Below are 15,415 nucleotides of genomic sequence, written 5' to 3'. Positions count from 1 at the left end.
TTTTCAATTAACGGTACATATGTCAATGAAAGCAGAAACCGGGGTACGTGTTCCTCCCCCATCCCGTCACCTGTGGTTGTTGTTTTTTATCTCTTTTTTTTTCTTTATGGTAATGTTGAATTTGGCAGTTACTATTCATTTACATGAGTTTTTGTACGACATCAACTTTTAAAACCTTACCTATGGGTGGAAGTACAGTCCAACTTGAGAGGATTAATATCATACCTTTTTTTTTTCTTATGGAAGTTAAAATGGATGTAGTATGACTTGATCTACATCCAATTCTGCCTCTCAATTTTTACAGTCTTACTTTGTTTACAAACATTTTGCTTTCCAACTGTTCCAAGAGTCACTGCATTATGATATACAATGTCTATACTTGCATAATACCTTTTACCTGCTCTCTTGAATAATGTCTGAAACACTTTCTTGAAACCTCAGGTGACACCTGTTCATACATGTAGTAGGGTCAGTTTTCTTCTTCTTGGTGACATCATTCAGACCAGTATTGTCTGCCTATTAAAGCCACAGAGTGACATTGATCAGAAGATAATAGTCTGAAGACAAAGACTACAGCTTCATCACACCTGCAGTTGTTATTGGCCCTGAAACCAATATCTGAGGTCACAGCACAACTAAGATGGGTCTGATCCAAGACTACTTCCTCGCGTGCTTGTCAGTGCTCAAGATCCCAGCACTGCATATGTCTGTACAGTTCAAAGGTTGTTTCTGGATCTACTGCCTCTGGTTTGACCTTCTCAGGAATTAAACCCGTGACATCCAAGTTCGCCGCTTCCACTATCATGGTAGGGGAGAACATGTCAAGTATATCTGGAGGGGGAACTTCAGATGCCTGCATAAAGCAAATATGAACCAGAAAATTATGTTAGTTTTTTCTTGTAGTACAATGTATTGCTGTACATGGAATATTGTGAAAGATGTGAAGAGCAACAGTACTCACATAGAAAATACACATTTCTGCCAGAGAAAGGGGTTAATTCAAAAACAAATCAATACCATATACAGAAGATAACAGAGTAACACAAACACTTCTATAAACTTAACCCACTGAGGACGGACTGATTTTGCTACAATATGCATTTCCCATAGACACCTGCCCGAGTATTCAGGACGCGTCCTCAACGGCTTAGCATGGTTGAATTTTGTATGAGAAATCTACCAGTGCTTTGTCTTCAGTAACAATAATAGCAATGATGGAACTTAATGCAACTGAAGTATTAAAGATTGCTATGACACCTCTCCTAGAAGTGTCATGTATGAGCACACTATTCTATAAATGAGAATTTAAGAGAGTTCTTACTAATCTCTACTCAAGGTCTTAATCATCAGCATGACCTTACATGACAAATATAATTCATCCATATTTCTGTGAAGGGTTCATCTTGGTTTTAGGCTAAGATATTAAAGTGTGAACATAATGGTGTGGAAAGAGCTCAGCATTGAGACAGACAGTGTGAGGAGTGCAACTTTACTGTATGCCTCAACATGGAGCCTAGCACAAGTGATGCAGTTCTGTGGATATCAGATCAGTGGCTCTTTTACACATCCGGGATAGGCTTAGGTTAAGATTAGTTTCAGGATTACGATTAGGATTAGGGCCAGGGGAAGTGTCCTGGGTAATTGCTCAGGGGGTAATTACCCTAGACCCGCTTTTTTAGTGTAAAGCCAGACAAAGGCAACATCTTGGATAAAACGTCTGTCATTTTTTAACTGCAGCCATATATGTCTGAAGAAGAAAATCATATTTCTTGGACCGTATCTTACTCCAGCAAGCAGTTCAAACACATGCTACCAGAAAATCATGTGTGTGTGTGGGTGTGTGTGTAGGTGTGTGTGTGTGTGTGTGTGTGTGTGTGTGTGTGAGGGGGCAGGGGAAAGGGTGTCATGAAGTAAACAAAGTCTCCAAGAATAGGGAATGTTCTATTCAAGTACTGTTACTTACAGTAGATGGCTTTGTGGGCTGTCTGCGCACCCTGGACAATTTTTGCATGATGGCCGTTTCCAGCGTTTCATCAACTGGCACAGAGAGTCCAACAAGTCCTGAATGTTCAAATGAGGCAGAGGAGAAGAACAACATTTAGCATGCCTTATTAGTATATACTTCCAGTATGACAATGTTTGAACTTGTAGAAAATGAAGTTTGCATAATGCAGTGAGTTCAATGTGACAGTTTCCTGAGTTCACAATCGATGATACACTGTCACAGTGAGAGATTTTAAGCATTTTGCTAGAAAGCTTTGACTTGAAAGATTACATAAAATTTATATCCTACGTATGTTAGAGTGATTTCCTAGTATTAACATGAAATATTGCTCATCAAAGAGCGTCCGGTTACTGCATAGTGCCCACCTGAAATTAACTACTACTGAATGTGAAATATGCATACAGTGTTCATGACAGCGCTATCATCAATATCATCATGCACAGCATGAATTACATGTAAGTAACTTTGAAGTGGGTTTGAATAATTCCTATTCAAAAGGCCCCCCCCCCCCCTGAAAAAAGGTACATTGTACATGAGATGATTTTTTTTTTTCAACACACACAAACATTTACACCGTGCCTGTATGCAAGAGCCATGTTTATGAACATACTGGGTGAGGAACGGTGGATTTTCAGTACCTTACGTTCTAAAAGTGATATATTTTTTGACATCATTAGAAAGAACATCTTCCGCAGAAGACAATGATACCAGAAGACAATGATACCAAAAACATTAAATTTGGTTCAGTACTTTTTATTCTACGCCAGTTTCTGTAAATGCAGTCATTTTCAAATTTCGCTGGATTTTTGCGACATATGAGATAATAATTTGGGTATGACACTCTTTCCATGCGGTGAATTGTGTAAGCTCGTTGATCCATGTCAACAAAAGATACAGCTTTCACACGTACACACACACACACACACTGTGTTTCCTGGCCCGCACCCAATGTGAAAGCTGTATCTTTTGTTGACATGGATCCCCGAGCTTACACAATATTCACCATATGGATCGCGTGTCGCACCCAAATTATTATCTCATAAGTCGCAAAAATCCCGCAAAATTTGAAAATGACTGCATTTACAGAAATTGGCTTAGAATAAAAAGTCCTGAACCAAATCCAATGATTTTGGTGTCATTGTCTTCTGCGGAAGATGCTCTTTCTAATGATGTCAAAAGATATATCACTTTTAGAACGCAAGGTATTGAGAATCCACCGTTCCGCTTTTTTGGGGACACCCGGTATAGCAGTTGGTTTTCAGCACAGGACAAGAGTCAAATGTAATGTTTGCGTGCATTTTAATTTCGCGACAGCCAAGATTTGCAAAATTAAAATGCACGTGAAAGTTCTTGTCTATACTATACACATTGAATGTTAGAGGCAACTCGTGAAAATTTCACACCACAAAGAAAGCCGTCGGCTCCAATTCGCAAAAAATTCATGCCGCAATAATATCGTGTTCTACAGTAAGCAGATACCACGTAGTATCAGTAATAGTTTTTATCTATTTTGCAGATCCATTTTTTTTTTCTGTCTCCAGTTTGTCTTTGGTTTTTTTTTTGTGCTTAAATTCTGATCACAAGTTACTTATTGAAGTCAGTGTATACAATTTTCACAAACTGCAGCCAACAGCCTTTTTCACAGCATGAAATCTTTGCCAATTGCCACTGGCATCCAATGCATTAAGTGTAAACAATAACTTTCGCTAAATTTCAATTGAGCTAATCTTGGCTCTTGCGAAATTTATGTTTACAATTAAAATGCACATGAAATTTTCTGGTTTTACAGTGATCTGACATCTCTGCACAGTGGTTGCCATGGCTATTTGAACCCTTTCTTGTTGCACATGAAATAAGGAACAACTCTGTTCATTGTATAAGAAGCATTCTTTGTATCACAATCTCATAGTTTGCAGTACCTGTATATTTTGAATCCTTCTTGTCAACATTAGTAGTTTCAGCGACCCTCTCATTTAAGGCAGTCCTTGCCGATTCGGAATCCTGCAGTGTCTTCAGCACAACCTCCTCTGCGTCGAACGGCTGCCCCCTCAACTCCTTCAACTTCTGTCCCAGCACGGCAGTGGAATGAAGCTCCGGTGTGGAGAGAGGACACTTTGGATCCACAATTCTCACGTGCTTCTGGCTGCTCAAAGTCCCAACTTCTCCGTTGCTTCGCCTCCCAGGGCCAGAACTGGACTTGATGACCATCGCAGACTTCCTGCTTGAAGTCGCCGGAGCATCTTTCGCAACGGTTGAGCCTCCCTGATTAAGCACCTGCCTGGTGAGCCTATCAATTTTGCCAGCATTTCTGTTTTCTTTGTCCTGCTTACACTCAACTTTTCTTGCATCATCGACTCTCTTGGCAGCGATTTTGGCATCACGGCCTTTTAGAAGCTGGAGATTTTGCTCAAGATTGTCTTTGTGCTTCACCTTTTCCTGCTTGAAGAGCACGCCAGGATTTGAAGAAATCACTGACCGGCATTCATTTTTCGCCTCCTCCTGACTGAGAGACTTTCCAGCTGTCCTCGTCTCCATGCCCTGACCTGTGCGAGCTGAATTCTCAGTCAGGCCACTCCTCTTTTGCCCCTCATCTTTACCGAATTTTGTAAGCTTCTGATTTGGCTTGTCTGGGGTGAGACTCAACAGTGGGTCAGGAAAGCAATCCAGATTTGGCGAACTTGTCCTCTGCACGGGCGGGGGTCGAGGTTGGGGGTCAGAATCTGCATTGTCCGATATCATTTCGTCTTATGGTGTGGCATCTGGGCACTTGGCCTGTAAAAGAATAGCAAATTTTGAAGGAAGGCTTCGACAAATGAGGAGATTGGCATAAGATTACTATGATCAGATTCTAATGCCATTGGAACATTATAAAGCCAGAAACATAATGAAGTTTGTACAGCATTTAGTTGGAAGTTCTCTAATTTCAAAAAAAAAAACTTTACACCTTATGAAATACACCTTTGAATTTGTGCCACTGATAATGAGAGACATAGTTTAGTTTTATTCTATAAAGGGTGAAAATCTAATTTGAAATGGCTCCCCAAGAATAAAGGGAAAGACTTCCTTATAGCCACCTCCCCCAGTGGCCATCAACTACACTGTAATTTTACCATGGATACCATTCTACACTCCCCTACCCTTGTTCGCTTGGATGTACGGATGCACACTTTCACACACATTTGGGAAGTGGTGGGGACATACGTGTAGAGGGTAAGGAAGTCTTGCCAGGCAAAGAAGATGACTGCTTTACAAGTTATCTTTAGAATTTTGATGACATGTCCTGTTTTGATCAAGAATGACACACATGTATACATTTTACTCCCTTCATAAACAGCCAACTGGGAAAGATAACAATGTGTCAACAATTCAAATTTCTTGACTCTACCATTCAATCATACTTCAACGACATGCACTAATAATAGGATCAGTGACCCTGACCATTGGAGTAATAAGCTATCGTAGATCCCAAATGTTGATCTCTCCATTACTTGTACTCCCAGAGTGATCTCAGTTGTAGCACAATTGTAGTAGATGTCTACTACTATGTCTAGATCTATAAGATCAAATAGTAGTACACATGTACTTCTAGTACAGTCAAACCTGTCTATAGACCGTTTCAATTTCGATGGCCTATTCACCTACCGCCGCTGGCGGCGCTATAACAGCCGCCATAACTGGGGGCCAACGGGGGCTTCCAGCGACCTAGCTACCCAGCGAGTTGCACTTGCAGCTAGCAGCCTAGCGTACCCATCGCGCATAGTTAGCCGGGCGCGGCCGCATGCACCGCCGGCGGCCGCTGCATCGGGGACAGCCGCGCTAAAATTGTGATTGTTTACTCACTGTGGAAAAAGTCATTCAGCGTCATTTATTGCCTTTCTTTTGGACAAATTGAGTAATTCAAACATATCAATCTAGAATGAAAGCTTCAAAGGAGGTCCAGAAAAAAAAAAAAAAAAACATACATGTATTGTGCAGTTGTTGGGTGCACAAATAAAGCCGGAAAGGGAAGCTGCACGTCAGTGTGTGAAATTCAGACACTACTGACGCATGATGAATATATACACTTAAGTGAAATAAAGCGGAATAAAAAATGCACAGATTTTCGGAACAAACTTTGGCCTATCCCTACTAGAATCTCTATTTAAATAGGCTATCACTGCATACTCGTAAAATAAAGTTGTTCATTTTAGAAGACAAGTTCTGGGGCCCGTTGCATAAAACTTACCATTGAATTTCAATGGTAACTACCGTCAAAATTAGGCGTCACAGCCAATCAGCATCAAGGATTATAAAATTTACCGCTAATTTGAAGACTTACCGCTAGATAGGAGCGGTAAGTCCAGGGGTAAGGGTTTTATGCAACAGGGCACAGATCAAAGATTTTGAGAATTCACTAATTTTTTTTTTTTTTTTTTTTTTTTTTTAATGCTTGGTGCAATACGTACCGGTACCAAACACTTCCTGGCTATACTAGTTTCTATTATGACAAACATTTTAAAGCCTACACTACAGCTAAATGAATGTTTCAAATTGTGTAAAAAATATTCTTATAATTTTTTTACTTCTTCACTAAGCGTTCAGCGTCAAATTGACCATATTCAATTCTGGCCTGGAACTCTGAATTTGAATTAATGAAGAGATACATATAAATATTAATCTGCCATGAATGGTGGCAAACATCCGTTCCTTATCATAATTCATATCAAGAAAGTTTGATTTGAAAATTACTTTTGCATAAATTGTAGATTATAATTTTAGGCGTTAGCGCGATGTTAAAAAGTAATGATTAGACCTTAAACAGAAGAAGTTTTGGTTGTTGGCATCAGGCGAAGTAAATTAATTTCTTTAGTTTATACGGCTTAGAAACGCCTAGATTTGCCTTCAGTTTGGTTTAAAAGTTAGTTAGACTTGCCGGAAGCTAGTGACAACCGAAAATAATATAGGATGTATCTAGGAATGTAGGATTCTAGAAGTCAATAGGTCTAGACGGATTAGATCTAGTCTGGACTGTTGCCTAGAATTCTAGACAAGATCTAAAAAACGTTAGACAGACTCTACCCCTCTGGTCCGAGAAAAGGCAAACCTTAAAACTAGTTAACGATAGCGCCATATCTAGCTCAAGATTCTGATCCATTATTTGTATAATATCAGTTAACCTCTCAACAGTCTAAATCAGGCTTACTATCTAGACGTCTACCTGCGCCTTGCCAGTTCTCCCAAGGCCCTTAATGCTCTTATAATCCTCTCTGTACACGCGAGTACCCAAGTCATCGCAAGGGAAATGGAGTCTACAAACACTCACGGATCGAGCCGATATTTACCTTGAAATTCAAGTTTTGGCTACATCCATATATGACATCTACCCATTCGTTCATAGTCGGTATAGGTTGTTTAATTCTATATTTAAAATGTAGACTCTAGTTGTCTCAAAGCCAGATGCGTCGATCGCTACCAGCGCCAGAGATAGCTAGCTGGCCGGCTGGCGCCAGGTGGTAAAAGCACTGGCTGCCGTTGGCACCCTTGCCAAGCACGCACGGCGCTTGCCGACCCGGCCTGGTTGGCCCCCAGTTATGGCGTCGCCTTAAGAGGGCGCACTTCCATGAACAGTCACTTGAATCGGTCTATACTGGCCGCCCAAGGGAGATGAAAAGAGTGGCCATTATAGACAGGTGGCTGCTATAGACAGGTTATTGGACATTTTGGGTGCATTGCCTACTATTATGTAGTGTGCGTACACGTGTGCACACATGTTCTTCATGCATCTGAAGAATGCCGGTATTGATTGAGTTGTTGCACACTAGTTCAAGCAAGATTTTCAATATTAAGTGCATTACTATGTCTGAATGACAGGTGAACGTTGCAGTGACCATGACTGAACGCTAGCCATGAGTAATGACAGGCACAGCTGCAAAGCAGAAAAACGACGTGCTTAAATATCAGCTCAGCTGTGGCTCTGTATACTATGGGTCTGTGGCCACTATAAACAGGTTAAAGTCTATCACGAGCGGCAAAATTGGTGGCTGCTGGCCGCGTTAGACAGGTGGAGTATATACATACAGGGTCTATAAAATGGCTTTTCTCTTGGGGGGATTTTTCAGCGGCCGCATACAGGCAGGTGGCCGCTAAGGCAGCTTTGACTGTACTAGTCAATCCAGGTCACACATCTGACACCTACAAATTACAATATTACAATTTCATCTTCTTCAATCTCCTTAATATCTATACTGTCCCACATCCCTATGCTGGTGCCAAGCAACTGGACAGGGGGTGTGCTGATCAGCGATACCTGTGATACTATAGCCATTGGCATGGACTAATTTCTGGGAACCATCTTGCTGATATCAATATTGACAATAAAGACTAAAAAAAAAAATTGATTCAAATCAATCATGGTCAGTCAACAAATCATGGTTTAAATTTATGTCACCACACCCACACGGTCTGCTGGTCTGAAGTTGATGCGTAGACGTCTACCGTTGAACTTAATGTCTTCACTTTACTAGTGACTACCTAAGTACAAAATCTACACTACCTAATGTGTTGCTGTAAGTGTTAGAGCTACCAGTATCATGGAGATGGGAAGTTGCCAACAGCACAGCTGGCACTGCACTGACAGTGACAAAATGAATGGCGATGTTGGAAACTGAAGCTCCCTCAATGAGTGCAGCATGCAGTCACCGCGGTGTCTGGATGACAGAAACCATCGGCATCAGATAATGCCTAATGGCTACAGTGTATAATGCCTCAATTGAAGCATCTCAACCAATTGTAACTTTACTTTTGATTGCAAGTCCATATTACATTGTAAAATAGTTGCGATTGATTGATATCCTGAGCCTGGTATTAGGACTGTTTAATTATGTAGATCTTAATAACATAAACATTTCTAAAATACATGACATGTTAAATAACCGCTGTAGACTAAGTGCCATAAATTACTTACACAAAAGTAAGTCCGTGGGACTGCACAAAGTCCAAGAACAAGTTTACTCGAGTTTCGCTCTCTAATGAAGACTGAAATCGATCCGTAACTTATTTGAATCTGAAGTTGGTACCATGCTTGCCGAATAGAATAGATACGTTATCCGACCTTCCTCGTTTGGACAACAGCTACAAACGTAATTGGAAGAGGACTCGGACATCCAGCACTGACTCAAACTTTCCGCCCATAAGTTTGTCGTGTCGACATACGAAATGTACTAGTAATCTGAAAGGCTGCCCTCCTCGACAAGGGAGGGACACACTCGATTCGCATCATCACCAACTGGGTTACACCCAAAGAGGTTCTATAGAAGAACCTCTTTGGTTACACCTTCCAACCTTTTTTTTTTTTTTTGGGGGGGGGGTGGGGATGGCCCGGGATTGTTTGTTTGTTTATGTGTTTGTGTATTTTTGTTGTTATCTTGGTTTTCGCTTTTGGTTTTGTTGTTGTCATTTGGTTTGAAGAAGTGACGTTACAATAGATAGATAGATAGGTAGATAGATAGATAGACAGATAGATAGATAGATAGATAGATAGATAGATAGATAGATAGATAGATACTCTAATAGATAGATAGATATTGGTTTATTTCATCAAAAGGAAGGTACATAGCAGTCCAGAGGCTGAATTGCGTGTCCAAGTTTGATGTAAATGTACAAGCAAGACAACCCAATACAATAATTACAATTGTATTCACACGAAACAAATAGAAATGTACTACAAAATAATACAATTCTCTTTTAAAACACAATTTTACACAAAAGTAAGCGAAAGTGAAATCAACTGATTTTAAATAACAATATGAAGAAACACAAAATCCTAGCCGTAATACGTTAATAATCATTATACGTAGTACGCCAACCGGCTAAAATAGATTTTAATGATTTTGGTGTGGTATCCGAGTATATTCAATTCAATTCCTTTTAATTAATTTTCATTCGTTTTTTTTCAACAGAACAAATAAATTTAATCAGGAATGATAGACATACATTCGGCGATGCGAAAGATAAATGACAGCTACACAAAGATTATGCATACATACCTGTAAAATAGGCAGTTATGTTTAGAGCACCAAAAAAAAAAAAAAAAAGAACTGACAGGTCCACTAAAAAGCATGCTTATAATTATATTGGGAACCACTCAAAAGATTCTACGAGAGTGCTTAATTACTTAATACTTGACACAAAAATGATTTAAAGGGGATGGCTAGTACTGATCAGTGGGAATTAGTGGGTATGCTTGGGGATGATTGTTCCAATTCTTGTGGGATTCATTTAAGAGTACATTATATGTCTATTGTTGTGTGAAAATTATTTGCTTCAGAATGGTCTCATATTCAAGTAATGTGCAGTTTAATGTTTCCAGGTTAGCATGCTTGTATACAGTGACGGGACATTAAACTGGACATTACTTGACTTTGAGACCGTATATGAGAATATGAGAGTCACTACGCTGAAAGGAATGCCAGAGTCTTCCAGTCCATTGATGGATGATTGAAGATAATATCATAGTTATTTTCTAATTATTTTCTTATTTTAAACTTTAATCGAAAACATCTTGGCTTAACAAAAACTGAAATAACTCGTTAATTCATTATGGTATTGGAGTACAATGCTTTTATAATTAATGTAGACGTACAAAATGAAATGAAGAAATCTACGTTTTGGGTGCCATGTAAAGCACTCTTTGCAGTCACTGCTTTTAAAAATCACGCCCTCGTGCGTTCACGCCGAGGGAAGCAGAAGTGTACCAGGAAATAATCCTACCGTTGATCAGTGCGAAATGCGACTACACTAAGCCAGATTATCCGCAAGTTAGGGATTAGATTCTTTCGAAAGAAAGTTTGATAAAGGAGGTGGCTGGGAAGAGGTGACCTCGCTTCTCTAGTTTTACCAAAAAAAGAAGAGATTGTTTATAACAATTTTTACTTCTCTTTTTTAAACACGAACATCTTCGCATGGAAATGGTGGCTTTATTGATTTTTTAAAAAATGGTTTTATGTCATTGATGGACATGTTTCTGCATGTTGCCTCAATGTAGCCATTTCCATATCGATTATGACTTTGCAGGGGGCTTCGGAATCTCTCTCTTTCTCTCTCTCTCTCTCTCTCTCTCTCTCTTCTCTGTCAATTCTATCGATATGATTATGATCTGTCTTCCCTGCTGACAAGAGCACAGTGTCCCACAGTTAAACACAATAATATGGTGAAACATAGTGTGACACAATAATGGTGAAACACAGTGTGAAATCTCTTAACACAGTTAAATTCGAGAGTTTCAACGGTGTGAACAAATTGTGAATCACCAATTCAAACTTTAAATTATAAATTCACAGTGTGGAACAGAACATCACCACAGTATGAATACCCTGCGAAAAAACACACCACAGTGTGAAATGATCTTCACACTATTAAATTCGAGCGTTTTCACATAATCAACTACGTGAACACAGTGTGAACGCACTGTGGGACACTGTATTCTTTCCATCAGGGATTTCTTTTTGATCCTATGTCTCTTTTCTTGTCAACATATTCTCCTTTTTCTATGTCTTTTACTCACTTTCGTTTCTTTCTTTCTTGCGTTTGACTTCCCCCTCCCCCCCCCCCCCCACATCTTGCTGCACTGAACATTCGGATAAACATAACGCACCGGAAAGCACAAATTTGATTAAATTTTGCCTAATCCAAAAATGTTATTCTTGTCGGACTATCCTTTGAGAACAGATTAACCTGCTTATTATAAGTAAAATAGTAATGTTACCTACTTTGGTTCTTAGGCAAAACTGCCTATTGGCACCTAGAGGGAAATAAATCCACCTTTAAATCTCTTAAGTATACATGTAGTATATAGGGCGTACTTGTTCCGAGTTGCATTTTAATCTCTTAAAGGCCGATTCCACATCAAGCGAATAGCGTTTAATGTAATTTACAGTAAAGATCAGACAAATAGAACCATGTAAAAGATGATGTATAGAAATAGGGCATAAGATAAGAGAGTAATGGAAATTTAAAGCTTCACAAGATTTCATCAATTGTTGGTGATAATGACAGCAATCACATGCGATATTAGCCGAGATGATGACATCAACTAATCACAAGATCGTTGATTTGTTAGAAAAGACACAAAAATCATAAAAAATCATATCCGTGGACGATAAATCTACTACACTGGACTCCCGTTCTAACGAAGTCCTTGAGACCGGCAGTTTTCTTTCGTTATATCGAAATTTCATTAATAACGAACAAATAAACAATAAAGATACATAGAGCGGATAACTTTGCAGCCCGAATTTGTATTTCGTTCGTTATAACCATGTTCGTTATACGGGAGTGCACTGTGCTATATTTTCCGCTACATCAATACATTAATGCACAATTAATGCACAATAAAAAATCATGGGGAACAGGAAATAATGCAAGCATGTAAGTGACAACACAGTCATTCAAACTATTGATTCAGGGGGCGAGTTCTTTTTATTGCAACTGACAAACAAATTTTCCTTCATCAACGAAAATAAACAGCGATCATTCAGTATGTTTGAATTATATGGTGATGATGAAAAAACCATGGGCATATACTAGGGTGAGATTCGAACCCATGCCCTCGTGATTGCTCGACATGCATCATTGTAAGTATATTGACTATTAAACCAACACACAGCAGATTTGTGTGAAGTTCCGTAGTTGGCACTACATTTAACATCACTACTCCAAACGAATCTTGAACATTCCATCTTGTGTCTTGCCTCAGCGATTTTGTTTATTTTATTTGGCTCGTTTTGTTCACTCCAGTTTTGTGGCATGGTGTATACACAACTCCACTTTAAACCCAAATGCCTGTGCACGTTTTGGAAAATAAGAGAATATGGGGCACACAAGTTTGAGAAAAAACACGCAAACGTCCCATCAATCTTCTATCTTCTACCTTCTTCTGCATCTTCTCTTGCTTTTTATGGTGTAGGTGGTTTTTTTTTTTTTTTTTTTGCCGCCAACAATTTTGCACTTATACCGCATGCCTTTCCCCGCAAATCGCAGCAAGTTAATTCCCCTTCCATTTCAGCAAAATCGCCTCGTGCGTCATCTATTCTTCGCTGATTGCCCCGTAGTGACCTCGTCCATCTAATACCATTGTTCACAGCTAGAAGACAGAATGGTTCGACACCTTCTTAAGAGTCCTGGCTGCTCATAGTTCTCCTGGAAGCTCGACCGGTGAAATGTCGTTATAAAAGCTCGAAGCTAACGACCGTGTCGTCTGAACCTCGTTGGCTGACGCGTGTCGGAGCTATAACAGAGTGATCTTTACAGCATCAGTTGGTCGTGCGCTTCAATGAAGGACCACTGTTTTGACAATTCGTCGTCGTCGACAACACGGTGGTTCAGGTATCGAAGCTGACATCGACAGCGTTTAACCTGCTAGACGTCTCATCACGTGTGAGAACACCTTTCCTTGCGCGGATTCTCAAGAGGCTGTCGTGTAAGTTGTCCACCAGCCGTCCTGAAGAAAAACAAGCAAACAAACAAACAAGGAGGGATAAACTGATTGGGACTTTGCAATGAAAGACAGGTATGTAAAGTGTACCTTATCGAGTTTGTGTTTGAGTTCGTTTATTGTTACTCTTGTTGTTGGTGGGGTTTTTTTAGGGGGGGGGGGGTTCTTTCCATTTCTGTAATAAAGACAAACATTACCTTAAAATGTCATGACGATTCCAGCTTTTATGTCCCTCCTTTTTATGGTTCCTTTCCTCTCCCCTACAATGTACCTTGTTCATGGGTATTGTCAAAATTATTAAAACACTTTGAGTAATGTCCTCCCACCATGACCTATGAACCAAAGTTGAATGTTGTTCTACCAGGGCTGATTAACGTATATCATCAAGATCACGATCAAGATCACATCATTGTCCCCTCCTCCTTCTCTCAAACTTGAAAGTGCTTCAGGCACCGCGACGTGGTGTAGAAGCTGACGTCCATATAATCATACCTATCAATCTATGTCATTATTTCTCCATGTGTGTGTATATGTGCGTGTGTTGTATGTGTGTGTATGTGTGTGTGTGTGTGTGTGTGTGTGTGTGTGTGTGTGTGTGTGTGTGTGTGTGTGTGTGTGTAAAACTATAATGATTGGTATCTTATTTGGTCCCTTTATGGGACACTGATGGACATCATTATAAAAAGTCTTTGATGACATGTACTCCGTATACAGACATACCTCTTTATGAGGTGTTACAGCTTTAGTAGAAGACCCTTGCTATGTATTGTTTTTGATTGGGTGGGGGAGGGTCCAATCCATCAGTAGAGGGGGGAAACCAGCCTCAAAATATCTGACTTAACTGATACTTAGCCTTAGCACTGTCTAGAAATTCTTCAATTTATGAAAATCTGTTGTCAATCACTGTCGTAAAATATCAATGGAGTAGAGATGCAAACAGGGTCAGGGTCAGATGTATACATCAGTGTGGTTCATGCGTAGAATGTACATGGTGGCTAACAGTAACAAACTACACGAAGCACTATATATAGCTTAGTGTTCTCATTCGTCCAATCTCTTAATATAATATTCAAAAAAGAATGATTTATCATTACATGAGATATACTTCTAACATGTCCGCGTCTCTTTCAGGAGTAATGCACATGATAGTTTGTCAGCATCCAAATGAGCAATGTAGGATCAGATGGACAGATAGAAGGGTAACGTGTCAGGATGTATGAGGCATCATGGATTAATCTGGTGCAGTAATCAGCTTTCCTTTGCCGAATTGTTTACGATTTACCTCTCAAACAGAGGGTCTTTGGTATAGCGTGCTTCGTAGGAACAAATTCTTCGTTTGCCCACATACCACGTTCGTACTGAAAGCTGTGGCGCTATTGTCATTTATTTTCCAGACTTAACCTTTGAAGAGAGAGGCGGCTTACACACAACTTTACTGAAGCGATTTTTGTTCATTCTCTCTCCCTCTCTCTCTCTCTCTCTCTCGTTTCTAGCGTGTGTGGAAGGATATGTCCGTAATAATCTGCGGCCTGCTGGAACCATAAGCTTCTTAGCTTTTGAACAGCTCGACCGTCCTAGGGGACTCGATGGTTCTAATCTAGGCAAGAGAGCAAAATTGTTCATTGGAAAGGGATGGCGACTAGATAGAAAGGAGGGAGAGAGATCTAGAAGTAATTAAATAAACACATAAGAGTGAGAGAAAGATGATGATACACAATGATGGCTTCTTGTACAGCGCCAGTATCCTCCTTTCGTAGAGGGTGCCCATGGCGTTTGATCTAGAATGTCTGTCAACTGTTCAGTCAATGATATGGCTGGAATATTTGATTTCCATTATCCCGAGACAAGGATTAGGTACTATTGTTAGAAAGGTGTTAGCTGGGAAGAGGTAATGTCCTCAGGTAAGCCGTGAAGTATGGTAAAGAATCCAAATTCCTGAT

The 15,415-nt window shown here is 39.8% G+C and overlaps 1 protein-coding gene across 1 annotated transcript; it reads right to left on the bottom strand.

Moving 5' to 3' along the window:
• Positions 1–676: 676 nt before the first annotated feature.
• Positions 677–4,744, bottom strand: LOC139744961 (uncharacterized). The gene is made up of 3 exons (XM_071655370.1): positions 3,925–4,744; positions 1,964–2,061; positions 677–853 (listed from the first exon to the last, which is right to left on the bottom strand). Exons 1-3 carry the CDS (start codon positions 4,742–4,744, stop codon positions 677–679), a joined length of 1,095 nt encoding a protein of 364 aa, XP_071511471.1.
• Positions 4,745–15,415: the final 10,671 nt, after the last annotated feature.

Source organism: Diadema antillarum, unplaced genomic scaffold (genome assembly GCF_040938485.1).
Source record: "Diadema antillarum isolate AM-2024a unplaced genomic scaffold, OU_Dant_1.0 seq00001222_RagTag, whole genome shotgun sequence".
Lineage (NCBI taxonomy): Eukaryota > Metazoa > Echinodermata > Echinoidea > Diadematoida > Diadematidae > Diadema > Diadema antillarum.
This window is presented reverse-complemented; position numbering and strand designations above follow the sequence as displayed.